General features: G+C 57.5%; 2 protein-coding genes across 3 annotated transcripts; both read right to left on the reverse strand.

Moving 5' to 3' along the window:
- Nucleotides 1-5,673: 5,673 nt before the first annotated feature.
- LOC125621423 (E3 ubiquitin-protein ligase TRIM39) lies at nt 5,674-10,485 on the reverse strand. The gene is made up of 3 exons (XM_075119106.1): nt 7,910-10,485; nt 7,367-7,554; nt 5,674-6,782 (listed from the first exon to the last, which is right to left on the reverse strand). Exons 1-3 carry the CDS (start codon nt 8,384-8,386, stop codon nt 6,179-6,181), a joined length of 1,269 nt encoding a protein of 422 aa, XP_074975207.1. The 5' UTR covers nt 8,387-10,485; the 3' UTR covers nt 5,674-6,178.
- An 89-nt stretch (nt 10,486-10,574) lies between these two features.
- Nucleotides 10,575-27,080, reverse strand: VARS2 (valyl-tRNA synthetase 2, mitochondrial). Of its 2 annotated transcripts, none has more exons than XM_048818397.2 (30): nt 27,013-27,080; nt 26,167-26,509; nt 25,394-25,475; nt 25,096-25,196; nt 24,608-24,729; nt 24,401-24,467; nt 23,848-23,945; nt 23,456-23,537; nt 23,195-23,314; nt 22,960-23,071; nt 22,557-22,645; nt 21,955-22,045; nt 21,700-21,827; nt 21,453-21,556; nt 21,180-21,261; nt 20,028-20,104; nt 19,496-19,583; nt 19,195-19,300; nt 18,614-18,684; nt 18,386-18,511; nt 18,150-18,254; nt 17,564-17,632; nt 17,388-17,466; nt 17,060-17,187; nt 16,565-16,717; nt 15,816-16,025; nt 14,330-14,441; nt 13,367-13,548; nt 12,487-12,636; nt 10,575-11,636 (listed from the first exon to the last, which is right to left on the reverse strand). In XM_048818397.2, the coding sequence occupies exons 2-30, from the start codon at nt 26,404-26,406 to the stop codon at nt 11,532-11,534; spliced, it is 3,279 nt and encodes a 1,092-aa protein (XP_048674354.2). In that variant the 5' UTR covers nt 26,407-26,509; nt 27,013-27,080; the 3' UTR covers nt 10,575-11,531. The 2 variants fall into 2 exon arrangements, with proteins under 2 accessions (XP_048674354.2, XP_048674355.2); XM_048818398.2 differs by having other exon boundaries at nt 26,991-27,033.
- Nucleotides 27,081-27,082: the final 2 nt, after the last annotated feature.

A 27,082-nucleotide genomic window follows, 5' to 3' on the forward strand; every position in this document is an offset into this window, starting at 1 on the left:
TGCTGTTGAACAGCTGCACTCCACAGAGATCGCTCAGCCAGCGCTGAGATGCGGCCACCTCTGGTGTGGGACAGCAATTTAGCAGCTGCACAGCGATGCTGCTCAGGCTCATCTGACAGTCATTGAAATGCAGCCACCTCTGGGGGCAGGGCAGCTGGGTAACAGCCGGACAGCAACACTGCAGAGGAATCCCTCACTGGACCCTGAGATGCAGCCACTTCTGGGGTGGGGCACAGCACTTAATTCATCGCTGCGCAGCAAAAGTATGGCTAATCCAGCCACTTCTGGAGTGAGCTGCAAGTTTACCAGCTGCACCGCAATGCTGCTCTCGTCCTGTCGGTGCTGAGAACTTGCAGCTCATGTCACACAGGTCACCCAACCTTCCCGCAGCAGCTAGTTTCCAAATTGGAGCTGGCGCCCTCTAGAGGAGAAAAGCCCCATCTCTCATTCCCCACCCCCGCTAAGCTCTCTGGGCCCTGTGATATGGGACTAGATCAGAGTTCGCACCCTCGCAAGGCTGAAGACCCTGTATCCCATTCCCTACCCTCCTGAGCCAGCCAATACCCATCTGGGGCAGGAGCAGACCCGGTGCCCCCTGGAAGGGAAAGCCCCATATCCCATTCCCTACCCAGCAAAGTCCGTCATCACGCTGTTATCCAGGATATTTGTGGTTGCCATTGGCATTAATCTTCCTGTAGCAGTAAAAATGAAATAAACCCACTCTGCAGCTGCCCTGACTAATCCCTTAATTGCCAATTACCATCATCACCAAGGCTCTTATTAACAAAGGCGGCCTCCCCTTCCCTCCGCGGCAATTGCTTCCTCCTCTCAGCTAAGCACTACCAGGCCTGTTTGAAGCTTGGATGGGAGACCCAGGGGTTTACAGCGTGTTGGGCCTGGGGAGTCGAGTTCATTTCAGAGCAGCTCCCCAGTTGCTGTGAGTCCCTCCTGAGGTCCCTCCCACCCTGATATTCGGTGATATTCTGTTAATACTGCGGTGGCAGGACTCACAGACTTTAAGGCCAGACGAGACCATCGTGATCATCCAGTCGAACCTCCGGCCCATCCCAGGCCACAGAATCGCGCCCAGCTACTCCTGTGATAGACCCCTAACCTCTGGCTGAGTTACTGGTCCTTGAATCATGATTTAAAGACCTCAAAGTACAGAGAACCCGCTGCTGACACTGGTTTAAACTTGCAAGTGACCCGTGCTCCATGCTGTAGAGGGAGACAGGAAAAAAACCCCAACAACCATGGTCTCTGCCAATCTGACGTGGGGAAAATTCCTTCCTGAGCCCAAATGTGGTGAACAGTTAGTCCCTGAGCACGTGGGCGAGACCCACCAGCCAGACGCCCGGGAAAGAATTCTCTGTAGTAATCCAGAGCCTTCCCCAGCTCGCATCCCATCACCGGCCATTGGGGGATATTTGCTGCTAGCAGACACAGATTGGCTACATGCACGGGGATGGTCATTGCTTGGCTGCTGCTTTTAACCATAGGTCGGGGGGTGCACAATTCTGTGCCCCCACTGATTGGAGGCCCCCCCTTTGCCCATGCCCCTACCATAGGTGCTGGAATTAGGGGTGCGGCTGCACCCCCAGCTTGAAGTGGTTTCCATCACATCCAGGGTTTGCAGTTTGGTTCAGTGGTGCTCAGCACCCCGCACTGTACAAATTGTTCCCGCCCCCCCCCCTGCTTTTAGCTCGGGTGTCCTGGCCAAATACTGGCTCTGATAGATACAGGCGTAAATGCTGGGTGACTGTAACCCACATGTGAGAGCGTCTCCCCCTGGTGGTGGTCCCTGCAACTACAAGATTGCTTTTGAAAGTCCTCTAGGGCAGTGAAGAAAATTGTTGATGCCCGTGACCCACGGAGCTGGGGATGAGGGGTTTGGGGTGTGGGAGGGGCTTTGGGCTGGAGCAGGTTGTTGTGTTGCAGGAAGGGGCCAGGGCTCTGGGCTGGGGGTGAAGGCTCTGGCATGGGGCCAGGGATGAGGGGTTTGGGGTGCAGAAAGGGGCTCTGGATTTGGGGGTGGGGGTCAGGGCTGGGACAGGGGATTGGGGCTTGGGGTTAGGGCACGGGCTTACCTCGGGCGGCTCCGGGTCAGTGGCACAGCGGGAGTGCTAAGGCAGGCTTCCCAACCAATGGGAGTGCAGCGCCGGTGCTCAGGGTGAGGGCAGCGCGTGGAGACCTGTGGTCCCTCCGCCTAGGAGACGGACCTGCTGCTGGCTGCTTCCGGGGCGCAGAGTGGTGTCAGAACAGCTAGGGACTAGCCTGCCTTAGCCAGACAGCACCACCAATGGGACTTTTAATGGCCCGTTCTTCAGTGCTGACCAGAGCCACCGCGACCCAGTGCCTTACATTCCACAATCCAGTACTGGCTCAAGACCCGCACTTTGAAAACCACTGCTCTAGGGGACATCTGCATCTTTAGGTGCCTAAATAGCTTTGGAAATCCAGCCCTTATTATATTCTTGTCGCTCAAGCAATAGGGGATTGTGCTAAAGGTCGGAGGTTCGAATCCTGCTAGTGAACGTACTGCATGTGTGCAGACATGGTCCCAAGTGCATTAACATAGTGCCGTCGTGTCCTACTCCAGAAGCAGCTGCACTTCGTTACCAAGACTACATGCCATGCTGCTGTGTGGCCGTTATCCAGCTGCCACACCCCAGAGGTGGCTGCATCTCAGTGCTGGGTAAGTGATCCCCATGCAGCATTGCTGTATGGCTGTTGTCCACCTGCCCCATTCCAGAGGTGGTGACATATCAGGGCTGGCTGACTGTGCTGTTACCCCAGAGGCGGCTGCATTTCAGCCCTGCCTGAGCGATCCCTCAGCAGCCTCGCTGTGCGGCTCTTACCCAGCTAAGTCACCCCCTGAGGTGGCTGCATTTCATTGCCAGGACAGCAGTCTCTGTGCAGCTGTTACCCAGTTGCCCCACCCCAGAGGCTGCTGCATCTCAGTGCTGGGCGACAATCTCTGTGTGGCTGGCATCCAGTTGCAGCCACCTCTGGGCTGGGGCATCTGAACACTGGGCAAATGAGTCCTGTAAAGCTGTACCCAGTCCACCCCAGTCTGGGTCAGGGCCTTTTTGGCAACAAGCTGTAATACAGGAAAGCCGCGATTTCCTTGCCACGGGCTCTTCCCCTTTCCCGGGGCTCACTGAGCCCAGATCAAGCTGCCTTTGTTATTAATGGACTTTGCAGTATGGAATAACCGTTCCCAGCTCCCTGCTGCCACGCAGCAAAGGGGCCCAGTCCCTGTCCATCCATGAGGGGTTAAATTCCCTGCCATACGCCCTAGAGGGCATTACCACCTCCTAATGCTGCCACCGGCAGAATTTCCATTGACGTCCCAGCCCCAGGCCAGTCGAAGCACTTTGCTTAGTGCTGCCACCTGCAGGACGGAATGGGAAATGCACGCAGCTGTTTGCCATAAGCTCTATACTGCAAAGAGCTGAGGTGGGGCTTCCCGCTGAATGCAAGTGTCTTTGGGAAATGAAAGCTGGGAGACAGAATTCCCGGGTTCTGCTCTAGGCTCTGGAAGGGGAGTGGGGTCTCCAGCTTACAGCAGGGTGAGGAGGGGCTAGGAGTCAGGACTCCTGGGGTCTCTTCCCACAGCTGGGTGCGGAGAGTTCTCTCACGGTGCTGGGACTCAGGATCCCTGAACTCCAATCCCAGCTTTGCCACCGACTCCCTCTGTGACCATGGGCAAGTCACTGGATCTCTCCGCGACTCAGTTTCCCCACCTAAAAATGGTGGTGATAATCCATCATTTGTCTATTTACACTTGAGTAGTTTGGAGAAGGGACTGTCTCTCTCTGTGTGTCTGGGCAGCGCCCGGCACAAGGGGGCCCTGATCTCAGCTGGGGCAGGGACGGTCTCTCCCTGTGTGTCTGGGCAGCGCCCGGCACAACGGGGCCCTGATCTCAATGGGGGCAGGGACAGTCTCTCCCTGTGTGTCTGGGCAGCACCCGGCCCAACGGGGCCCTGATCTCAGCTGGGCCAGGGATAGTCTCTCCCTGTGTGTCTGGGCAGCGCCCGGCACAACGGGGCCCTGATCTCAGCTGGGCCAGGGATAGTCTCTCCCTGTGTGTCTGGGCAGCACCCGGCCCAACGGGGCCCTGATCTCAGCTGGGCCGGGGATAGTCTCTCCCTGTGTGTCTGGGCAGCGCTCGGCACAACAGGGCCCTGATCTCAATGGGGGCAGGGACAGTCTCTCCCTGTGTGTCTGGGCAGCGCCCGGCCCAACGGGGCCTTGATCTCCGATAGGTCATATAGGTGCTATGGTAACATAAACAGTAATAATAACGAGGCGATCAATTACTACAGCGACAGGCATGGAGATGGAAGAACTAGGATATCTCTAGGGGTTTGTTGACACAGATTTCTGCAGCAGTCCCGCTGCAGTGCTTAGCGAAGATCTACCTACACCGCTGGGAGGGCTTCTCCCGCCTCCTCGCTGAGAGGCACCTCTCCCTGAGAGAAGCCCTCCCCTCGACACGGCGCTGTCTACACCAGGGGTTAGGTCTATATAAGGGTTGAGTTTGGTCACAGTAGAAGCAAGGGGAGGTTCGGAAGGGGAAACAGCGGGCGGAAAGGAGCCCATATAAAAAACCCAGCCCCTGCCCCCTGACGCCTAGACTTCAATTGCGTTAGCCAGGAGGGGTCTCTTGGGGGTCGTCTTCCCCCCAAGTTCTCCCAGCGTTTAACAGCCCAGCCAGCTGGGACCCTCCCTTGTGGGGGGAGGACGCCGTGTGTGTCTCTGTCCCCCTTGCGGCTGTCTTTCTTCCCGGCCGGTCCCTCTTGCTCGGAGCCACGTGTGGGTTACACGCAGACCGACCGACAGCCAAACCAATTTCTCTCAGGTGGGCAGCATTTGTCAGCTTCTGGTGGCCGCCTGCCCCACTTCCCAGCCCTAGAGAAGGGGATGTCATGGGTGGCGCATGACCCTCCTGTTTGGGGAGGCTAGCCCCCGGCCCCGCCCCTTCTGCCCGAGACCCCGCCGGAGCCCTGGGAGCCCCCCACTGCGGCCAGAGGAGCCCCTGCCCCAGCCGCCCAGAGCCCCAGCCTGCCGGACAGCCCCAGCCACCAGCCTCCCTGCCCCAGCTGGGCTGCTTGACCACCCCCAGCCCTGGAAGGCTGGGTCGCCCCAGCGCCGGGCAGCCCGAGGACTGGCCCCAGCCACTCCGAGTCCCAGGCTGCTGGCCGGCCCGCCCTAGCCCCAGCCCCTGGCTGCTTTGGGGAAGAGAAACAGCCCTGGCTGGGGCCACAGGGGAAGAGTGGGAAGCAGGAGGGGGGCTCGGGGTGGAGCGTGGGAAGGGCCACGCCTGGCTCTTTGGGGAGGCTCAGCAGCCCATGGCCTGCGATACCTGCTGCTCATGGGGGATGTCCAGGTTGCACCCACAGCTCCTGCTGTGTGAGCCGTCCAGGTGTCTCTCGGTGCTTACGAGGAGCAGTGTGACGCTGGCTTCCTGTAGATACCTTACATGGCACCTTTTGGCGAGCTAGGATAGAGAGAGCAGACCCATGGCGGCCCGGGAACTCTGGCCCTCTGCCACAGACGGGTCACAGATAGGGCTGGGGTTATGGGCTGTGTCTCTGTTACCGGGTGGGGTCAAGTATGGGGGATTTGTAACCCATTAGTTCCTTTTATTATCCATTTATTGTTGTGGGGTGTGATGTTATGATTTATACACTGTTACATATAATTAATGTATGCTAAGTAGATTTAAGTTGTAAGGTCACAGAAATATAAGTCTGATTAGGATTTAGGAGTGATAAGCATGCAGAAGTACATTATACAAGAATGAGGGGTCACCCAATGAAATTAACAGGCAGCAGCAGGGTCAAAACAAACAAAAGGAAGTATTTCGTCACACAACGCCCAGTTAACCTGTGGAACTCTTTGCCACAGGATGTTGTGAAGGCCAAGACTATAACAGGGTTCCAATAAGAACTTTATGGAGGATAGGTCCATCAATGACTATTAGCCAGGATGGGCAGGAATACAAAACCATGCTCTGAAGTGTCCCTAGCCCATTGCCCAACAACCAGACTGGGTTTACAGTCTGTATCCCCCTCGCCTAGCAACCTGACTGGTGGGACCAGGTGTATGGGATGCATCCCTGTTACCTAGCACTCAGGCCGTGGTCCTGGCAGGGTGGGTTTTCTGTCTCCCTCAGGGGCACAGAGTGATGCGGGTGCTGGGGGCCCAGAGCCAGAAGAAGGGGAAGAGCATCTCGGTGAAGGAGGCCGTGAAAGTGAACAGTGGGGTCAGGTTCTCAGCGTCGTAGAATGCCACCCGCCCCCCTTCGTAGTCCAGACAAACCTGGATCCTGTGGGGCCTTTGGCTCGGGGCTGGTGACCATCGGAACAGGGGACAGAGCACGTACCGTCCCAGCTCCACAGCCCACACCCCGTGCTGGGGCTGCAGCTCCGTGGGGTCCCTCCTGCTCACGGACTCCCTCGCCACCCCCACCGCCCAGCCATCCTCGCCCCCCACCTCCACCTCCCAGCGGTGCCGGCCGGAGGAGAAGCCCTCAGAGCCCAGGATGCAGGGGGCCGGGAAGAATCTGCGGTGGTCGCTGGGCGGGCAGCCCCAGCTGTTCCCATGCCACACGCTGTGCCGGTCTGGGGACACCACCAGGCCAGGGTGACCAGAGGCGGCATCCAGGGTCAGGATCTCTGCAGGGGCAGGGGAGAATTGAAGTAAGTCCATACACAACACAACAGCCCCCTTTCCTTTCAGAGCCAGTCTATATACAGAACAACAGTCCCCTTCCCTTCAGACCCAGTCCATATACAGCATAACAGCCCCCTCCTCCTTCAGAGCTAGTCCACGGACAGCACAATGGCTCCTTCCCCTTCATAGCCAATCGGTTGACAGCACAACATCCCCCTTCCCCTTCAGAGCCTGTCCCTATCCAGTAGAACAGTCCTGATGCCATTCAGAATCAGTCCACACCCTAGGAAGTGGCCAGAACTGGAATTCCTGTTGCAAGAGAAATTCCAAAATTAAAAAAGAAAATTATTTCCAAATCAAAACAAAAACTGGTGTTCTGAAATTCCCCACAGAATGGGGGATTCCCAAACGCTGCTTTGAACAAGTCAAAGTGACATTGCGGCTCCACTAATTAGGTGGGTGGCCCTTCATTCTCTCGTGTGCGGCTTTCCAGGTGTGCACCTTAGAGGAAAACTATCCACGGACCACCTGAATGGAGCTCGCGGACCACTGGTGGTCCACAGAACACAGCTGAGAACTTCTGGCATGAATAAATAGTTATTGGGCCAGAAAGAGAGAGACTGACTCTGTAGCTCTGGCCGTAGTACCGATAAGCAGTAGTAGGTTATTGCCTTCTATGAGGACCAGCCACTAGAGGGGGACATGAGATGGTGTTGCATCAGCAAAGTGCAGGGGAACCCCAAGGGAAGCCCAGGGGATGGGGAAAGAGAACTTACCAGCAGCATATCCAGCCTTCTCCCTTCGCTGATGGTGAAGGCCTCCTGGCTGAAGCTCTCATCTTTCAGAATCTGCAGGTGCCTTTGAAATTGGCCCTATCAACAACGGCGAAAGGATGGCTTGTGGTGGAGGGGTAAGCTGGGAGTAGGAAATCAGGGTTTGGCTCACGGAGAGAGGATTCAGGACTCCTCTGGGAGGGGAGTGGGGTCTAGTGGGTTAGAGCAGTGGGGACTGGGAGTCAGGACTCCTGGGTTCTAGCCCCAGCTCCTGGACAGGGGTGGGGTTGTGCTTAGAGCAGAAAAAGGACAACTCCTTGGCTCTATTACTGGTTCCAGGCTGTGGGAGCCAGGATTCCTGGGTTCTACCCCCGCACTCCCCTCCCTGCCATTCATGGAGGCCTCTCCCCTCCCAGCCCCACTGCTCCAAGTGCCCTGTGTTCGAGCCCGTTACCTTGTACTCCTGGGCGGCCTCCTCGAGGGGAGCCACCCTGTGAGCCCTGTGCTCCTTCGATCTGTCACACACCACGCGGATCAGGGCCTGATCCTCCTCGCAGTACAGCTTGAGCCTCTCCTTGTGCCTCTGGCACATGCTGCCCTCTGCCCCCCACCTCAGCTTCCTGGCTTTCTCCACCACCTTCCCCAACTGGGGGTTTGGGTGCCAATGCCTCTCCTGGAATCTCTTCCCGCACTTGGGACAGGAGACGTTTTCTTCCAGTCCTTTCCAGACCTGGGTGATGCAGGCCTGGCAGAAATTGTGCCCGCAGGTCAGGAGTACGGGGTCTTGGAAGGAATCCAAGCAGATGGGACAGGCCAGGTCATCTGGGGGTTGGACTAGATCAGGGGGTTGGACTAGATGACCTTCTGGGGTCCCTTCCAACCCTGATATTCTATGATCTTCCAGAGCTTCCACGGGGTGAACAACTGCCATGGCGCACAAGAGAAACAGAAACTTGCAAGAGGGCTGAGCTCCTTCAGGCCCAGCCACTTCCTGGAATCTTGCAGGTGGAGTTACGTCTGCAAATCAGCCTGTTTAGATTAATAAAGATAAACCAAGAGCAGCAGTGCGGGGTGAGGGGGTGTCCAGGACTCCTGGGTTCTAACCCCAGCTCTGGGAGGGGAGTGAGGTCTAGTGGCCAGCGCACCTGGACTGGGCATCAGGACTCCTGGGTTCCACCCCTGGCTCTGGGAGGGGAGTGGTTAGAGCAGTGGTTCTCAACCCAAGGCCCAGTGAGCACACAGCTGCAGCGCAGCTCTGTGCTAAAGGCTGCCAGCTGGCCCAGCAGGGTCGGGGGTCCGGGGCTGCCACAGGGCTTCCCTAGGTCCAGGGTCAGGGCTGCTGCTCGGCCCCACACGGCGGGTTCCGGGTTTCCTGCTGCCCAGTCCCCTGCCCAGGGCTCTGCTTCTGGCCCCACGCTGTGGAGGGGTCTCTGGGTGGGAGGCGCTGGGCATAGGGGTCTGTGGGGCAGGTTGAGGGGAGCACGCTGTGGTTCTCAACCTGTGGTCCAGGTAACACATGCAGCCCACAATGATAAACAGGTTGAGAACCACTGGGTTAGAGCATCAGTGTGTTTGTGGGTATTGTAATGGTTGCATTAGTAGGAGTTTGAGCACTGTAATTATTCCAGTATAAAATGATTTTTATTCCAGATTACTGCCGACTCAGGGAGCTGCTCCAGAATAGATATCCAGGTCAATTTCTCCAGTCTACTGATCACAGTTTCAAACACGATCATTAGCAACTCTGCTTCCCACCACGTCATAAGCCAGTGGCCTGATCTCATAACCCTCAAGTCCCCTGCCCTAACCCAGTAGCCCCCACTCCCCTCTGAGTGGAGCCCAGGAGTCCTGAATCCTCTGTGAATCTGGCTGTTGCCCTTCTAATTAACTCATTGCCTTTCTAAGTGCCAAGAGCCGACCTCCAGATGAGCAACCCCGAGTATATTCCCAGAGCCGAGTCAGCCCCCACAACACTCCCTGCCAAGGGGCCTTGGATCTGGTCTGGAAAGAGCCATTGCTAGGAGGATATACTGTGTTGAATCAGTTTCATCCAATATTCTTATGTGTATTATGGTAGCACCCAGAGGTCCCAGCTGAAATCAGGGCACCGGTGTGCCGGGCGCTGCCCAGAGACAAATAGCACGAGACAGTCCCTGCCACAAAGAGGCAGGGGAAATTCAGGCACAGAGCAATGCAGTGACTCAGACACACACACTGCCAAAGGTGGGAATTGAACCCAGATCTTCTGAATCCCACTCAAGTGCCTTAACTCCAAACCCATCCTTGTCCTATTAGCCCACTGACACTTATATTACTTCTCCAGCTCACACCTATTTACCCAGTGCAGTTGCCCTGCTAGGCTGAGACTCCAGAGACCCAGGTTCAATCCCCACTCTTCCACCGACTCCCTGTGTGACCATGGGCATGTCCTTTAGCCACTCTGTGCCTCACTTTCCCCATCTGTAACAACCTTGGACTGGGGAGCCAGGATTAGAATCCTGATGCTTCCAAGCCAGAAACTCCCACATCTCTGTTTGACCTAATGGGGATCCTCTCCTAGTGGTGGGTCTAGTATGCTGTACACAAGGGCAGCGGCTAGGTGGCAACACATAAGGAGACACACCCCCTTTCATACACAACAATAGTTATATCGTGCTGCTGTCTGAAGAGGTAGCGTCCCCCCCGCACTGTAGCCTGCAGGTCTCGGCATAAGAACGGCCACAGTGGGTCAGACCAAAGGTCCATCTAGCCCAGGATCCTGTCTTCCAACAGGGCCAATGCCAGATGCCCCGGAGGGAATGAACAGAATAGGGAATCATCAAGTGATCCATCCCCTGTCGGCCACTCTCAGTCTCTGGCGAACAGAGGCTAGGGCCACCATCCCTGCCCATCCTGGCTAATAGCCATCGATGGACCTGTTCTCCATGAACTTATCTAGTTCTTTTTTGAACCATGTTAAAGTCTTGGCCTTCACAACATCCTCTGGCAAGGAGTTCCACAGGTTGACTGTGCGTTGTGTGAAGAAATACTTCCTTTTGTTTGTTTTAAACCTGCTGCCTATTAATGTCATTAGGTGACCCCTTGTTCTTGTGTTATGAGAAGGAGTAAATAACACTTCCTTATTTACTTTCTCCACATGAGTCACGATTTTATTAACCTCAGTCATATCCCCCCCTTAGTCATTTCTTTCCCAAGCTAAAAAGTCCAAGTCTTATTAATCTCTCCTCTGATGGAAGCTGTTCCATACCCCTAATCATTTTTGTTGCCCCTTCTCTGTACCTTTTCCAGTTCCAATATATCTTTTTTGAAATGGGGTGATCACATCAATATAATACATACACAATCAAAAGCCCAGGTGACAACCACAACACACACACAGGCTTGTGTCTTCAGGCTACGCTATAAAAGCAGCTCAGACCTCAGAGAGCAGATTAGTTCCCCATCAGTTTTAATGGGTGACCCAACTTCCCCACCGATCCGCTGGCTTATTTTCCCAGAAGCCCGAGGGGCCCCGCCTCATTTCCATAAAAGCCAGAGCCATTAGAGATAAATGTGCTATAGATCCATGACATCTGCCCACTGGGATGCGCCTGGTTTGACAAACAGAAGCTGATTCTGGGGTGGATCCTGTGGGAAATCCAAGCCCAGAGGTCATTCAGTCTGAATTGCCCTGGGGGGGGAAGGCGGGGAGAGCAGCAGAGCCTGAGGGTCACGGCACCCCCTAGAGGTAAGTGAGCCCTGCCCTGAGGTTAGAGGGGGACAAGGGATGTTCCATGCACCCAGACAGGGCAGTTTCCTCTGCCCCTTAGAAATTGGCTTGTTTGCACCATCCGTGGCACGAGTGTGACCCCTGGTGGCCAGGGGAGAGTAGTCTGCACCTGCGCTCTGGTACTTCGCACCCACAGTCCTGCTCTGCAGCACGAGTGACCCCCTGCAGCTGGCCCCCTACAGGCCTTCAAGACTCTTCGCATCTCAGCCACGTTGATCCTCAGCATTAGAGCCCGGCCTCTGGCTGCCCGATCGCCTGGGTCCCTTCCACATCCAGCAGCGATGGATCCAGTTTGCCCAGAGGTGACTCATTCAACAGCCGCTGATGGAGGTGTTCCCAACCCTGCTGCCATGCGGCCGAAGCTCTCCAGGGCCTGATTCAGCTGCACCAGCTCAGTCCGGAGAGAGGAAATCTACCGGGGGAAGGGAGAGGGGAATCCAGATCTGACAAACATAGTCACGTCCTCCATCGCTGACACCCGCCCCCCCAAACCCTGACACCCCCCCACCTCCAAATTCACTCTTCATGGGGATCAACACACACACATACACCCATATCCACCCTACCTCCAAATTCACCTGTTATTTGTACATGGGCGCATGGACACCCTTCCAAATTCTCTCTCAAGGTCACTCCCCAGTGGCTAAAATAGGCATCACACACTCCCCTCTAGTGCTGGAATGGAAAATACACTTACGCATACACACGGTAAAATATGTACACACGTATACACACACAGAGGAATATATGCGCTCGCAACACACACCCCAACAGCTGGATCAAGCCTCTCTCTCTCTCATACATACCGAAGAAAAACGGTTGCCTAAGAAATTTTGAAAATTCAAAAATGGTTTTTCTTGCCCTTTTTGCCTGGTTTAAAATCGAATGTGTTCGTTTCTCATTTCCTAAGAAATCTCTCAAATGGTTTCTTTTATTAATGTGAGTCCGTTGAAATCACAGGGTGGGGTTAAAAAAAAATCCACTGGAAATATTTAAAACAAATGGGTATCAAAAAAAAAAAATTGTTACTTTTGAAACTTGGGGAAAGCAAAGAGAAAGTTTTGATTAAAGATAAGCAAAATTTTCAGTAAAAATGTTTTGCTTTAAAAAATTCAACTCCCCCGCCCCCCCAATAGTCACAAAATAATAATCAAAAAGGTGAAAATGTGAATGTAGGAAAAAGGCTTTTTTTCCCCATTGAATAAATATTTTAAAAGCATTTCAACCAGACATAAACCCCACCAGCCACTGCCATCCATCACCTTCTGCTGACACTCTGCCCGGGCTCTCGGCGAGACTTTCTCCTGGTAGCCAGATGCCTGGGTTCGTGCTGTGAGCTCCAAGATCTGGTGCTCCAGCTTCTTCTTACGGGACGCTAGCCTGGGGAGCTCTGCCTCGGGGTCAACCAGCCCCTGGGATTGTCAGGAAAGGATGATAAGAAACGGCCAGGTGTAGAGTAATACAAGCGTTAAACGTGTGTGATCATGTCACCCTCTAGTGGTGACACTGGGTATAACAGACCCTTCCAGGAATAGGACGGACACCCTGGTTAATGTGTGACCATGTCATCCTCTAGAGGTGACAGTGGGTATAGCATCCTGCTGCCAACACCACAGTTTAGTGGTGTGCGGGGAGGAGTCCTTTAGCAGAAGGGCTTGAGGATGGATTTTTCAGGTCCCAGGTTCAATCCCAGAGTATACCCATTACGGCAATACAGCCACAGTCCCACTAGGGAAATAATTTCCTCGAGGGATGTGGTGCAACCTCAAGCCAAGAGCCTAGTTAACCCCCTAGGCAATGGGAACTGGAGCCTGAGTCGTCTCACCATCAGGACATTCCTGACCAGCTCTGTGCCTTCTCCCCAACGGGCCCCTGATCTCTGAACACTGCTCCCTGGCCTCCTCTAACCCATCACCAAACGCAAGGTCCCAGGGACCCATCTAGCCTGGGATCCTTCCCTGCCACCCCAGATTAGAGCCACGGGCCTATCTAGCCCAGTATCCCACCTGTTGCAATGGCCAGAGGAAGCCATAACCTCTCCCACAATACATCTCACTGAGCAACACTATCCAGTGTTCTTCCTGACTCCCTGCCCTCCATCCCAACCTCCCCTGATGCCTGAAGTTTGCGTCTGGCTCTTACCTGCAGGTCCATATAGATCTCAGTGTGGTCGTTCACTCTCCCCCGCACCCAGCCCACAGGAGGCTCCGCCCCCTTGGAGGAGGGGCGAAGCTCCAGAGAGCCAGCCAGGGACAGGGTTTGCAGGGGCTCCCTATATTCCTCGTACACCCTGTGGGCAGCTGGCTCTGAGCACACCAGGTAGACTGCAGGGACAGAGAGAGAGAGAACCCATCAGCCAATGGGACAGGGCAGCCCTCCCAGGGCATGCTGGGAATTGTAGTCCTGATTGGCCATACCCACCGCGTTGGAGGGACCAAACAGGGCTAGAGCCAGGTTGGCGGCCAATGTGGAAAGGTTGCTCTCCCAGTGCATGCTGGGGAATTGCAGTCTCCCCCAGTGGGGCACAGCCACCATCTTACCCATATGGGGCAACCACACAAGAGAAGGCTAGAACCAATGGAGCTAAGGCTCTCCTCCCAGTGCATTCTGGGAATTGTAGTCCCCCCACAGGCCACACCCATCACATCAGGTGGACATGATGGTGCTAGGGCAGTAGTTCTCAAACGTTTGTACTGGTGACCCCTTTCACACAGCAAACCTCTGAGTGCGACCCCCCTCATAAATTAAACACACTTTTTTATATATTCAACACCATTATCAATGCTGGATGCAAAGCGGGCTTTAGGGTGGAGGAGGACAGCTCGCAACCCCCCCATGTAATGAGAACCCCTGTGCTAGAGCCAGGGTGGCAGCCAATGGGATGAGGCTGCTCTCCCAGTGCATGCTGGGAATTGAAGTCCCCTATGGGCTGCACCCCAACGCACCCCCACCCCCGTGTCCTGTAGGGACGAGGCAATTTAGCCAGGTTCCTAAACACCCAGCCCAGGTGGCACTAACCAGTGCCTGTCATTGGCAAGCTCAGCACAGAGGCCATGGGGCATGAACTCCCTCCTGCCCCTATGGGCAGGGATCCCCCCTGCTCACCGGGCGGCCGGGCTCTCGTCAGCCGGTAGGTCACCCTCAGGGCGCGCGCCACCCGCACCACTTCCTGCACCAGCAGGAAGTCGTCCTCATCCGCGGGGCGACACCAATGGGCCTGCAGCGAAGAGAAGGGAATTCAGTGGTTTCCGACATGCCCCACCAGGAAGCAGCACTGCCTAAGGCTGCTTCCCACAAGTCCTACTGGAGTCCAGGGCTGACTGTTCATGAGCAACCCTACAGTAACAAACCAGCACCTCTCACCCCCAAAGCGCTCTCTCCAGCTCTTAAAGTCCAGGAGATTATGGTCAACCCTACAATAACAAACCAGCATTGGCTCCTACTTCTGCGGATCTACACGTGCCTGGCAACTTTACAATAACCAACCAGTGCAAGCTCATAGCTCTGTGGATCTACTGATAGTAAATATCAAGTGTTATAAGCAACCCCACAAAAACAAACCAGTGTTTTGCCCCCACGCCCAAAAACCCCAGCCTCTTTGTACCTACTGCTAGCAAAGACCATGGGTTTATCATCAAAGCTACAGTAACGAAGCAGTGACCCCTCACTTGTGATGCTGTTGTTAATTATTGTGTTACAGTAACATAGAAAAGTCCCAGCTGAGATCAGGGCCCCGTTGGGCCGGGCGCTGGCCAGACACACAGGGAGAGACAGTCCCTGCCCCAGCTGAGATCAGGGCCCCGTTGGGCCGGGCGCTGGCCAGACACACAGGGAGAGACAGTCCCTGCCCCAGCTGAGATCAGGGCCCCGTTGGGCCGGGCGCTGGCCAGACACGCAGGGAGAGACAGTCCCTGCCCCAGCTGAGATCAGGGCCCCGTTGGGCCGGCCACTGCCCAGACACACAGGGAGAGACCGTCCCTGCCCCAGCTGAGATCAGGGCCCCGTTGGGCCGGCCACTGCCCAGACACACAGGGAGAGACCGTCCCTGCCCCAGCTGAGATCAGGGCCCCGTTGGGCCGGGCGCTGCCCAGACACGCAGGGAGAGACCGTCCCTGCCCCAGCTGAGATCAGGGCCCCGTTGTGCCGGGCACTGCCCAGACACACAGGGAGAGACCGTCCCTGCCCCAGCTGAGATCAGGGCCCCGTTGGGCCGGCCGCTGCCCAGACACACAGGGAGAGACTGTCCCTGCCCCAGCTGAGATCAGGGCCCCGTTGGGCCGGGCACTGCCCAGACACACAGGGAGAGACCGTCCCTGCCCCAGCTGAGATCAGGGCCCCGTTGGGCCGGGCGCTGGCCAGACACGCAGGGAGAGACAGTCCCTGCCCCACAGAGCTCACTGTCTCCTAGACAAGGGGAGGGTTATTATTATTACTATTCCTGTTTCACAGAGGCCCAGAAAGATTCAGTGACTTGCCCATGAGGACACAGGCAGGCAGTGGCAGGGCTGGGAACTGAACTCAGAACCCCCCAGGTCCCAACCCCCTCTCCACTGAGCCACCCCTTCCCGTTCGGCGCCCAGAGCTCACCCACCGGCTGCTCAGCACTGGGGTATCTGGCCACGCAGATGCTGGGAGCAGAGTCCGCATCCGGCTTGGGGAGCCGTTGCCACAGCTCCTCCGCCAGGTAGGGCATGAAGGGCGAGAGGAGGCGCAGGCCCAGGTCGGCGCAGCTGAGGAGCGTCTGGTGGGTCTGCAGGATCCGGGATTGATCCTTGCTGCGCAACACGGGCTTCACCGACTCCTGCCAAGGGAGGGAGAGGCCGTATATCGGGGTGGTGATAGCTTAGGCGGTGGGGTGGACAGGTTGTGTTGGATGGATGGGTTAGATAGGTGGGACAGGTGGTTGGACATGATGGGTTGGCCTGTGTTGGACGAACGGTCAGATGGCTACATTGGGTTGGACGGATGGTCAGATGGCTACATTGGGTTGGACGGACGGTCAGATGGCTACGTTGGGGTGGTGATGTTAGAAAGTTGGGTGGAAGACTGGATGATGGGTGAGATAGGTAGGTTGGAAGGATAAACAAAGGATCTCATAGATGGGACCAAGACACTGGGACATCTCATTTGGTATCCCCCCCCTCCCCCGGTCTACCTGTACCCCTCAATCCTGACCCACAGGCCTCCCAGGCCCCTCAATCCTGATCTGCTTCTTTTTGAGCATATATTTTTATAAACAGGCAGAAACAGGGGCTAGGGCGAGATTGAACAAAACTCCCTACGCAGAGCCGGGCAGGCAGGATTCCCATCCAGACCAGAGGAGAACAGACACTCACTCACCAAGTAGACATCACAGAAGTTGTGCAGCCAGAAGTGGTGGATGGTGGATGTGACCAAATGCAGCTCGTACTCCCCGAACCTCTGGCCGCAGTCCACTGCAGTGTGGTAGAGACGGCTAAGGATCCATCGGTCCATGGGGGAGCTGGGGCAGACCTGGCAGGGATAGAGGATTGACTCCAGCCCGAGTTACAGAAATCTCTGGGGCTCATTGCTGCCTCCCTGCAATACCACCCACGCCCAGCAGAGGGCACCACATAGACCCAGTATTTCCCCATCTCCCTGCCATGCACCTTGTACCCAGCAGACCGTGCCAGATACATCCATGTTCACCCGTTATACTACCCCCTGCAATACCACATGTGCCCAGCAGAAGGAGCCATTGGTACCCTGTGCCCCCTCCTCCCCATTATACTGACCCCTGGAGTTGCACCCACAGCCAGCAGAGGGAACCAATGCTGCTTGTAACTCCTCCCCACCCCCGAAACACCCCATTACCTCCTCCGGGGTCCGTGGGGCAAACCCTTCTCCCAGGGCCCCCAGAGTAAATCGAACGGCGTTCCACACCTTGTTGCAGAAGTGCCGGGAGCTCAGCACCGTGGCCACGTCCAGGTTAATGTCGTCCCCTGGGGGCAACATAGAGAAGTAGGGAAAAGCCCTGATCCCAGGCCCCGATCCAGCCAGTGCCCTGCCCTGGGGCTGGATCAGAGCCAGTGCCCCCTAGAGGAGAAAGGCCCCATGTCCCATTCTCTGAGCAAGCCAGTCCCCCAACCCGAGGCAGGGTCAGAGCTAGCGCCCCCTAGAGGGGAAAGGCACCTGCTCTCACCTTGGACTCGATGGGAGCACAGCGCGAATCTCAAGGCGTCAGTGCCGCATTCGGGGATCCCCTGGGGGAAGTCTCGTCTCTGGAATGGAAGGGTGATGATATGAAGGGGAGGAGTTGACTGATGGGAACGGGGGAAGGGGGTCAGTGGGGCAGGACGATGGAGGGGAAGGACCCACCTGTCCCTCCACAGCGATGGCCACCTCTCGGGGGTCCAGGTTCCCATCTCGCAGCCTCCCCTGCAAATCCTGCAACGAGGAGAGAGCCTCATCAGGGGCAGGCGTGACGGGGAGGGATGTGTTTTTGTAGGGTCTGTGGTGAGTGTAGGTCAGTTTGTTACTGTAGGGTCTCCTGGAGGGGCTGGGAGAGCCAGTTTGGTATTATAGGGGTGCCTGGAGCACGGATGTTGTGTTGTTTGTTTTTTTCTGAATGGTAGGGGTGGTGGGGAGAGATATGCAGGGGCCAGTTATTGTAGGGTCTCTCTTGGCGGGAGGGTGTGGGGGGGGCGGGTAAATGCAGGGCCCTGTTTTTCATTGCAGGGTCTCTCTGGGGGTGGAATGCAGGGTCCAGTTTGTTATAGTAGGGTCTCTCTTGAGGGGGGCGGGAAATGCAGGTTCTTGTTTGTTATTGTAGGGTCTCTTGGGGTGGGGGACGAGATGCAGGGCCCAGTTTGTCATCACAGGGTCTCTCTGGGGCTCTGTTGGCATGCTGCAGGGGTCAGTTTGTTGTTGTAGGGCCTCTCGGGGAGGGAGGCGGGTGCGGTACCTGCAGGGAGGCCCCGTGAATGACGTCCAGTGGGTCTACGACATTCCCCAACGATTTACTCATCTTCCGGCCATGGGCATCACGCACTAGGGAGTGCAGGAAAACCTGGAAAGAGAGAGAACCGCAGACCCCATTATCCCAGGCATAGGTTCCCCCCATAGCTCTGCCGGCGCTCCTTGATCCCAACCCACAGCCCCCCTGTTATCTCAGCCCTGGGCTGTCCCTGCCCCGCATACCTGGGAGAACGGCAGCTCTCCGGTCAGCTGCTCCCCCAGCATCACCATCCGAGCCACCCAGAAGAAGAGCAGGTCGCTGCCCGTCTCCAAGAGGCTGCTGGGGTAGAATTCCTGGAGGTCTCCAACCTGCGGGGGGAGGAAGAGAAGGAGTGAGCCAACCCTGAGCAGAGCAATGGGCCCATCGAGCCCGGCATCCTACCTGTCCCCTTTGCTCTCTGTGTTGCTCACCTTATGGGGCCAGCCCAGGGCCGCGAAGGGGAAGAGAGCAGAAGAGAACCAGGTATCCAGGACATCAGCATCTGGAGACACAAACACAGAGCATCGGCCAATGAGTGGCTTGGTAGGTTAGCAAAGGAAGCAGCACCCTGGGGACCCTACAATAACAAACGACTTCCTCAATATTGGGTAGTTTCCTTTATCTCTGCATGGTCTCGCCTGCCTCCCTTAGGGTAGGGCACTACCCCAATTTCTCTGGGTATGAAACAAGTTGGGGTCACTACAGGAAACAACTCCGGGTTTATCTGCCCTCAGGAGCACCCCCAAAATTACAGGGCATTCCCCCCATTCCAGAATGGGGACACCAAGGCCTGCTCTGGAATAGGCCAAGCATTCTGGATAACAGCCTATGCAAATGGTTGAAATTTTGTGTATCCCACTGCAACCACCAAAAGAAGGTCCTGAAGCAGACAGGGGTGAAAAGTGAGTGCACGGGGGAAGTGAGAAGCTCTGGGGCTTTGCCCCATTTGTTACTTGAGGCTTTACCCCCTCCTTCCTTGCCAGAGTCATCCCCTAGAGGCCCTTCTCTTCACCTCTCACCAGCTCCATTTCCTCTTCCGGTTTCTTCAAAATCCCTGATGCTTTTCTGCGGGCTTCCGCCTCTGTCCTGCCCACTACCCACAATGCATCACTCCCATCCTGTTAATAAATGCGTGACAAGAGATGCAAGTAAGTTAGCTAAAGTCCCCCCTGGTGAGTAACCAGGAGCTTCCCCGACAGCCAGCGTCCCTCCCCGACTCCCCACAGCGCCCCCTGCTGGGAGAGGCTGGGGCTGGCATAGCCAGGAGCTTCCCCCCACATGCCAATAACACGCCAGATAAGCAAATATCTCACCTTGCCTAAGTCACATGACCCTGAGACAGAGACCTGATAGGCTGGAATCTGATGGCCCCACCACAGCTGTCGGGAAATGCACCAATCGCTACAATAAAGCAAACAACAAAGCCAATAAGGTTGTTTTGTTTAATGCCAGTTCCCCAGTTGGCCACAAGGGGTGATAGAGAGCCATTCCAGATTGAGCTAAGGAGCCAGCCTTCCCCTTGAATTATTGACAAGCCAGTTTGTTATTGTAGGGTTGCTCACAAACTAGACAAACATGGATCCTGCTCCCGAAAGGAGAGGCGCGGAGCCTGGGAATCAGGACTCCTGGGTTCTATCCCCACTCTGGGAGAGGAATGGGGTCTAGTGGGTAACAGCAGGAAGGGGTGGACACCAGGACTCCTGGGTTCTATCCCCACTCTGGGAGAGGAATGGGGTCTAGTGGGTAACAGCAGGAAGGGGTGGACACCAGGACTCCTGGGTTCTATCTGCAGCTCTGGAGCGGGAGGAGGGTCTAATGATTAGTGGGGGGCAGAACTCCCCTCACCTGATGTTGGACAGCCACGTCCTCCAGTTCTTCTCATGAAATTTCGGGGTGAGTTTCAGACGCCCTGACTCCACAGCCTGAAGGGCGAGACAGAGACGGACGAGCTAACCCAGGGGTGGGCAAACTACGGCCCGCGGGCCGGATCCGGCCCCTCGGGGCTCTGGATCCAGCCCGTGGGATTGCCACCCCCGTGGCGCTTTGCCGCTCTGGGAAGTGGCCACACCACGTCCCTGCAGCCCCTGGGGGTGGGGCGGTGAAGAGCTCCGCAGGCTGCTCTTGCCTGTGAGTACCTCCCCCAAAGTTCCCATTGGCCAGGAACAGATTACCACGGCCAATGGGAGCTTCGGGGGAGGTACCCACAGGAGAGGGAAACACGCGAAGCCCTCTGCACCCTGCCACCCCCAGGGGCCGCGCAGGGACGTGGTGCCGGCCGCTTCCCGGTGCGGGGCCGGGGCCAGCAGGCAGGGAGCCTGCCCTGGGCCCGGTGGGCACTGCTGTCACCCCGGAGCAGCTCCAGGTAAGCGGCGCCGGGCCGGAGCCTGAACCCCTTCTGCACCCCAACTCCCTGCCCTGAGCCCCCGCTGCACCCCAACTCCCTGTCCTGAGCCCCCTGATCTGAGCCCCCTGCTGCACCCGAAACCCCTGCCCTGAGCCCCCTGCTGCACCCCACACCCCTCCTCTTCCCCAACCCCTTGCCCTGAGCCCCTTCCTGCACACCACACCCCCTCCCACACTCCGCACTCCGCCCCCCTGCCCCGGCCCTGCAAGCAATTTCCCCACCCAGATGCGGCCCTCGGGCCAAAAAGTTTGCCCACCCCTGAGCTAACCTGTCTTGGACAGCAGAACCTCCAAGAGGGCAGACAGACCAAGCTGCACTACAGCTCCCAGAACTAGGGAAGTTCTCAGGATAGAATCCTGTATCCCACTACTGCCACCAAACACCATCAGGAGATTCTTCTGTAAATCCCATCCAGAGCAAGATTAACTCTTACAGCCTATGCCTCAGGGATTTGTGCAGTCCAATAAGAAGGCACCATCATGGCTTAAATCAAGGTCAGGTGAACTAGTGGTTAGAGCAGGGGAGGGCTGGGAGTCAGGACTCCCTGTGCTAAGTGGTGGCCATGCGGGAGCGGCCATTAAGGGACCCCTCACCTCCAGGGCTCTCTGGGCCATTCCCTCACACCGGAGAAACCACTGGCTCTTCAGCAGGTTCTCAATCACATCCCCGGAGCGACTGTAGGATGGAAAAAGAGAAATAGATCCATTTGTAATATCCTGGTACTTCCTACCCCCTCCTTGCAGCACAGCGCCCCCGAGCGCCACACTGGGGCATTGGGGATAACACTGACAGCAAGGGGAGGGCATCCCCTACGGAACCCCCTCCACTCTCCCGCACCATGCTCCATCGGTAAGGGGGTGTACTACCTGCAGAGGGGCAGCACCATGGCATGATCCTTCATACCCCGGTACAGGCCTCTCTCCTTCAAGGCAGACACCACTTTCTCACGAGCCACGAAGCGATTCAGGCCCTGGAAAGGAACAGAGCAGTAGGGGTAAAACAGAGGGGCTGTGGTTTGGGACTGAGGGGCACAAGTAGAAATGAGGGGGGGGGGAGGGAGTCCAGGGCTGGGACAGCAGGGGGCTGTGGGTCAGGATTGAGGGGTGTCATTACCTGGAGCCAGTCTCCACACTCAGCTGTCATGGCCCCATCCTCCCCAATCACAGAGACCAGGGGCAGCCCATGCTGCTTGGCCAGCTCGTAGTCGGCATGGCTGTGAGCCGGTGTCACCTTCACGGCTCCTGCAGAGGGCACAGTGGACAGGAAAGAACCTCTGAGACCTGGATCCCACTAATGACACCAATATAGCCACCTTCCAGCCAGTGCACAACTCGGAGACCTGATAAGGCTGAGGGGGCTGGTGCTTACCTGTGCCCACGTCTCGCTCCACCAGGGGGTCCGTGATGATGGCCAGGAGGCACCCAGTGAATGGGTGCCGGAGCCACTTGCCGTGCAGATGCTGTCAAAATAAAAAGGGAGAATCAAAGCCAAGATCCATTATGCCCCGACACTTCCAGTGATCCCCCACTTTAAACTCCATGGATACCCCACCCCCTCAACTCCACGGCAATGACCCTCCCTTCTCCTCCAGAGAGCCTGCCCCAACTCCAGAGACGACAGTCTCCATGACGAAGAACTTCATCTCCATAATGATGACTCTGCCTTCCTCCCCATGAGACCACACCCTCTTCTCCACAGCCATGAGCTCCATTCTCCTCCCAAAGAGACCCTGCCCCTGTCTCTCAGGAGACACCAGTCTGTCTCCATGGAGATGACTTTTCACCCTTCTGCCCCATGAGACCCACTCCCTGTCACCATGGAGAGGATGCCGCCTTCCCCCCAAACCCTACCCCTTTCTCCAAGGAGACAACTTATTCTCCTCTGCCCCAAAGTGGCTCCACCCTGTCTCCATGGAGATGACCTCTCACCTGCCCCCTTCATCCCCGACACCCCCCCTCTCCACCCCTTACCATGAACCGTGGGTCGTCGGGATGGACGGCCACAGCCACGTCCCCCAGCATCGTCTCTGGGCGGGTGGTGGCCACGGGGAGCTCCTCGTCTTCCCCAGAACGGAGACAGGGCAAGGGAGAGACAGAAAGAGGGTGACCGTATGGGGCTGGATTATTACCATGAAAAAAACCACAGCCACCTCTGGGGTGGGGCCGCTGCGGAAGAGTCACACAGCAACACAGCACAGGGATCGCTCACCCACCGGCACTGAGATGCAGCCACCTCTGGGGCGGGGCTGCTGAGGAACCCACACAGCAACACTGCACAGGGATCGCTCACCCAGCGCTGAAATGCAGCCACCTCTGGGGTGGGGCAGCTGGGGAACACCTGCCATACCCACCTGTATTGAGCTTGGAAACTCACCCTCCTGTCCATCCACTTTGTAGGAAAAGGTGAACATCAATCCAAAGGGCACCGGGGCTGAGCAGCCGGGCACAGGGAGCAGAGTCCGACCCCGGAGCTGCCGGGTCTCCACCTGCCGGGGAGAGACTGCGTCACGAGACTCGTGGTGGGACCATACTGGTCTCCTCCAACTACAGCCCTCCAAGATACAACTCACCCCCAATCCCCAGCACTGCCCCCCAGACCACGCACTCACCTCCACGTCGGAGATGGCGGAGTGCAGGGCGCACGACCAGTTCACCAGGCGCTGCTCGCGGTACACCAGCCCGTCCTCGTGCAATCGCACGAACGCCTCTGCCACAGCCGCTGAGAACCCCTGGGTGGGCGAAGGGAATTGCATTCGCGTGGGCATGTCTCGGGACCAACCAGAGAGACCCCACTCCCCTCCCAGAGCTGGGGAGAGAACCCCGGAGTCCTGGATCATGAACAGTGGCATCTTTGCACATCAGACACTCACAGCGTCCATGGTGAAGCAGACTCGGTCCCAGTCCAGAGATGCCCCCAGAGCCTTGAGCTGTCGGAAGATCTCGTCCCCTTTCCTGATCAGAGAAAGAAACATTGATTTACAGCACTGACTGCCAAGGGAAAGTGCCAGCCCGCTCTCTGCAGCACAGCGCCCCCTAGTGCCGCACCCGGTCATTGGGGTCAGCACGAGCTGCCAGGGGAGAGCGCCCCCTCCTGAGCCCCAGCCCTGCTCCCTGCAGCACAGCGCCCCCTAGCGCCACACAGGGGCACTGGGGCCAGCGCCCCCCACCGAGCCCCTGTCTCGCTCTCTGAAGCCCAGCGCCCCCTATTGCCCCCGCCAAGCCCAGCACGGACTCAGGCCGGCAACGCCATAGCTATACTCACTCCTCTTTCCATTTCCAGACCTCGGCGAGGAATTCCCCTCGCGTCAGGTCCTGCCGTAGGGCGCCCCGCTCCTTCCAGAGCTTGCGCTCCACCACCGCCTGCCGGGGGAGAAGGGAGCGTCACCAGAGAGAGGGAGCCACACACAGAGCAGGAACACACACAGCACGAGACCCTCAGCTGCCCTACCCCAGAGGTGGCTGCATGTCAGTGCTACAAGAGCAATCCCTGTGCAGTGTTGCTGGGGGCTGTCCGTCCCCCCCCCCCCGTTGCCTCACCCCAGAGGTGGCTGCATTTCAGCACCATGCACAGCGTTGATTCCCTCCAGCACACACCCACCATAACCCGACCTACAATTTTGGCTGACTTAGCTCCATCATTCAGGGGTGTGAAAATCCCACGCCCCGGAGCACTGTAGCTCTGCCGACCTGACCCCTCATGCCGATGCAGCCATGCCGGTGGACTAATGCTTCCATTGCCCTCTCTGCGGCTGCTCGGGGAGGCGCCAGACCCCAGCAATGTAGACGCGCCCGGTCCCTTTCCCCTCTGGTCTCACCTGAGTGGCAATTCCAGCATGATCCGATCCCGGCACCCACAGCACCTGGCAGCCCTGCATCCTGCGCCTGCAACACAAGTAGGCGAGCCACCAGCCGGGCCCTGCGTGCCACAACCCACCCCTCCCCGGGCCAGCCAGCGCCCCGCCCCGGGGCCAGAGGGGAAAGGCCCCATAGCCCATTCCCCACCCCTCTGAGCCCCTACTCACCATCGCACCAGCGAGTCCTCGATGGCTACCGTGAGGGCATGGCCCAGGTGTAGGGACCCCGTGACGTTGGGTGGGGGGATGCAGAGGGAGAAGGTTTCTGGTTTCCTATGGGGCTGCCGGCTCTGAGACACAGAGAGAGGGTGTTTTAACCAGCACAGCGCCCCCGACTGCACAGCTGGGGCCAGCACTGTGAGGGGGGACCCCACCCTGCTGAGCCCCCCGCCCTGCTCCCTGTAGCACAACACCCCCTAGTGCTGCATTGGGGTCAGCACTGTGAGGGGGGAGCGCCCCCTGCTGAGCCCCCCTACCCCGCTCCGTGCAGCACAGCGCCCCCTAGCGCACCGTTGACGTCAGCACTGTGAGGGGGGAGCGCCCCCTGCTGAGCCCCCCTGCCCCGCTCCCTGCAGCACAGCGCCCCCTGGTGCAGCTTTGAGCCCTGTCACCACTCATGTCAAGGGTGGGACTCTGATTCCGTGGGACGTTTTTACCTGATATTCTGGTTTGAAGAATCCTTCCTTCTCCCACCACCCGTACCACGCAGCTTCCACGTAGCGGGGGCTGTAAGCAGCCGGCAGGGGCACGGAAGTGTCTAGGGAGAGACCCAGCATACGGTTAGCCACGAACAGAGAGGCCCCTAACAAAGTCTCTATAGGGGCAGGGGCAGTGTCTGGTCTAAGGAATGGAGAGACACAGCGAGGCTGCAGATGGATGGACCCTGCACAGAACGCTCTCACGCCAGCTGTGGGGCAGAGGGGGTCCATGAGGGGTTACATTTTCCCATCATACCTTTCTTCTGACCGTCGGCCGTCGGGATGTCATACAGAACCACATCTTTCGGAGCCCACACCTTAGCCTGCCCCTGAGGTACCTGGGGAAAAACCAAATACACCCAAGAGGATGCTGGGATATGAACCAGGTTCCATACTAGGGATGATTGCATAGATCTGGCTTTGCCGCGCTACAGAACAACATTTATCACAGAGGAGACTTATAGGGGAGGTCGCTCTGAACTGAAATGCAGCTATCTCTTGGGTGGGGCAGCTGGGGAACAGCCCCCAGCAACACTGCACAGGGGTTGATCTTGTAGCACTGAAATGCAGCCGCCTCTGGGGTAGAGCTGCCAGGGGAAAACAGTCCACAGCAACACCGTGCAGGTATTGCGCTCATAGTGCTGAAATGCAGCCACTTCTGGGGTGGGGCAGCTGCATAGAAGGCGCACAGCAACTCTGCAAAGCAGGGTCACAGAAAAGGAAAAACAATGTCCTCTCCTGGAGTTAAAAGGGGGTCTTTAGTTTCACCCAAGACAGGACATTGGGGTCAGCACCGACTGAGAGGGGAAAGCGCCCCCTACTGAGCCCCCCCCCCATTCCCTGCAGCACAGCGCCCCCTAGCACTACACTGGGGCCAGCACTAACTGCCAGGGGAGATTTCAGAGTAACAGCCGTGTTAGTCTGTATTCGCAAAAAGAAAAGGAGGACTTGTGGCACCTTAGAGACTAACCAATTTATTTGAGCATAAGCTTTCGTGAGCTACAGCTCACTTCATCGGATGCCCCCTACCTCCTGCCTCCGGGCCACTCCGGCTTCAATGGACTCCAGCCTCTCCCGCTGTCTCCTCCGCTTCTCTGCCTTGTTCTTGAGCTGGGTCCTTTTCCACGCCAGCCCCTCGGGGTCGGATTTGCTAGCCTGGGAGGAGGTTCTCCGCCCGCAGGGGACGTGCCGGGGCCCAGCCTGGAGGAGCAGCTGGCGGAGGGAGCTCAGAGTCCGACCGGTGCCAGATCCAATCCAGTTTGGTGCCATGTCCGGGCATGGGTGATTCTGATTGCCTGCACAATAATGGGGGAGTCCCCGTCTCCTGGCGGCTCACACCCCACACCGGTGCTGGCACGGCGGTGGCAAGGTGCTGGGGAGGGCAAAGATAAGGGGACAGGACTTGAGACACAGGGACTGGTGCTATCTGCCTCCAGTGACTTGAATCCCCCACTCCCCTCCCAGAACTGGGGAGAACCCAGGAGTCCTGGCTGCCAGCCCCTTCTGCTCTAACCCACTCGACCCCACTCCCCTTCCCTGCCCGAGCTGGAGAGAGAACCCAGGAGTCCTAGCTCCCAGGCTCCCCCTCCGCTCTAACCACTAGACCCCCCCCCACCTGCCTGCCTGAGCCGGGGAGAACCCAGGAGTCCTGGCTCCCAACCCCCACTGCTCTAACCCACCAGACCCCCCCTTCCCTTCCCTCCCCTCCCAGAACTGGGGAGAGAACCCAGAAGTCCTGGCTCCCAGCCCCCGCTCTAACCCACCAGACCCCCCGCCCCCCAGAGCTGCGAAGGGAACCCAGGAGTCCTGACCCCATCCCCCACGCCCCCGGCGCTCTCCCCCCTCGTCCTCACGTTCCAACTTCGAGCCCCGTACCCGGCCATTGTGACCTCACCCGCGCCCGCCAATCAGCGGAGAAAGGCGGAGCCCAGGCGCTTTGCTCATT

The sequence above is a fragment of the Caretta caretta genome, chromosome 14 (assembly GCF_965140235.1).
Source record: "Caretta caretta isolate rCarCar2 chromosome 14, rCarCar1.hap1, whole genome shotgun sequence".
Classification (NCBI taxonomy): domain Eukaryota; kingdom Metazoa; phylum Chordata; order Testudines; family Cheloniidae; genus Caretta; species Caretta caretta.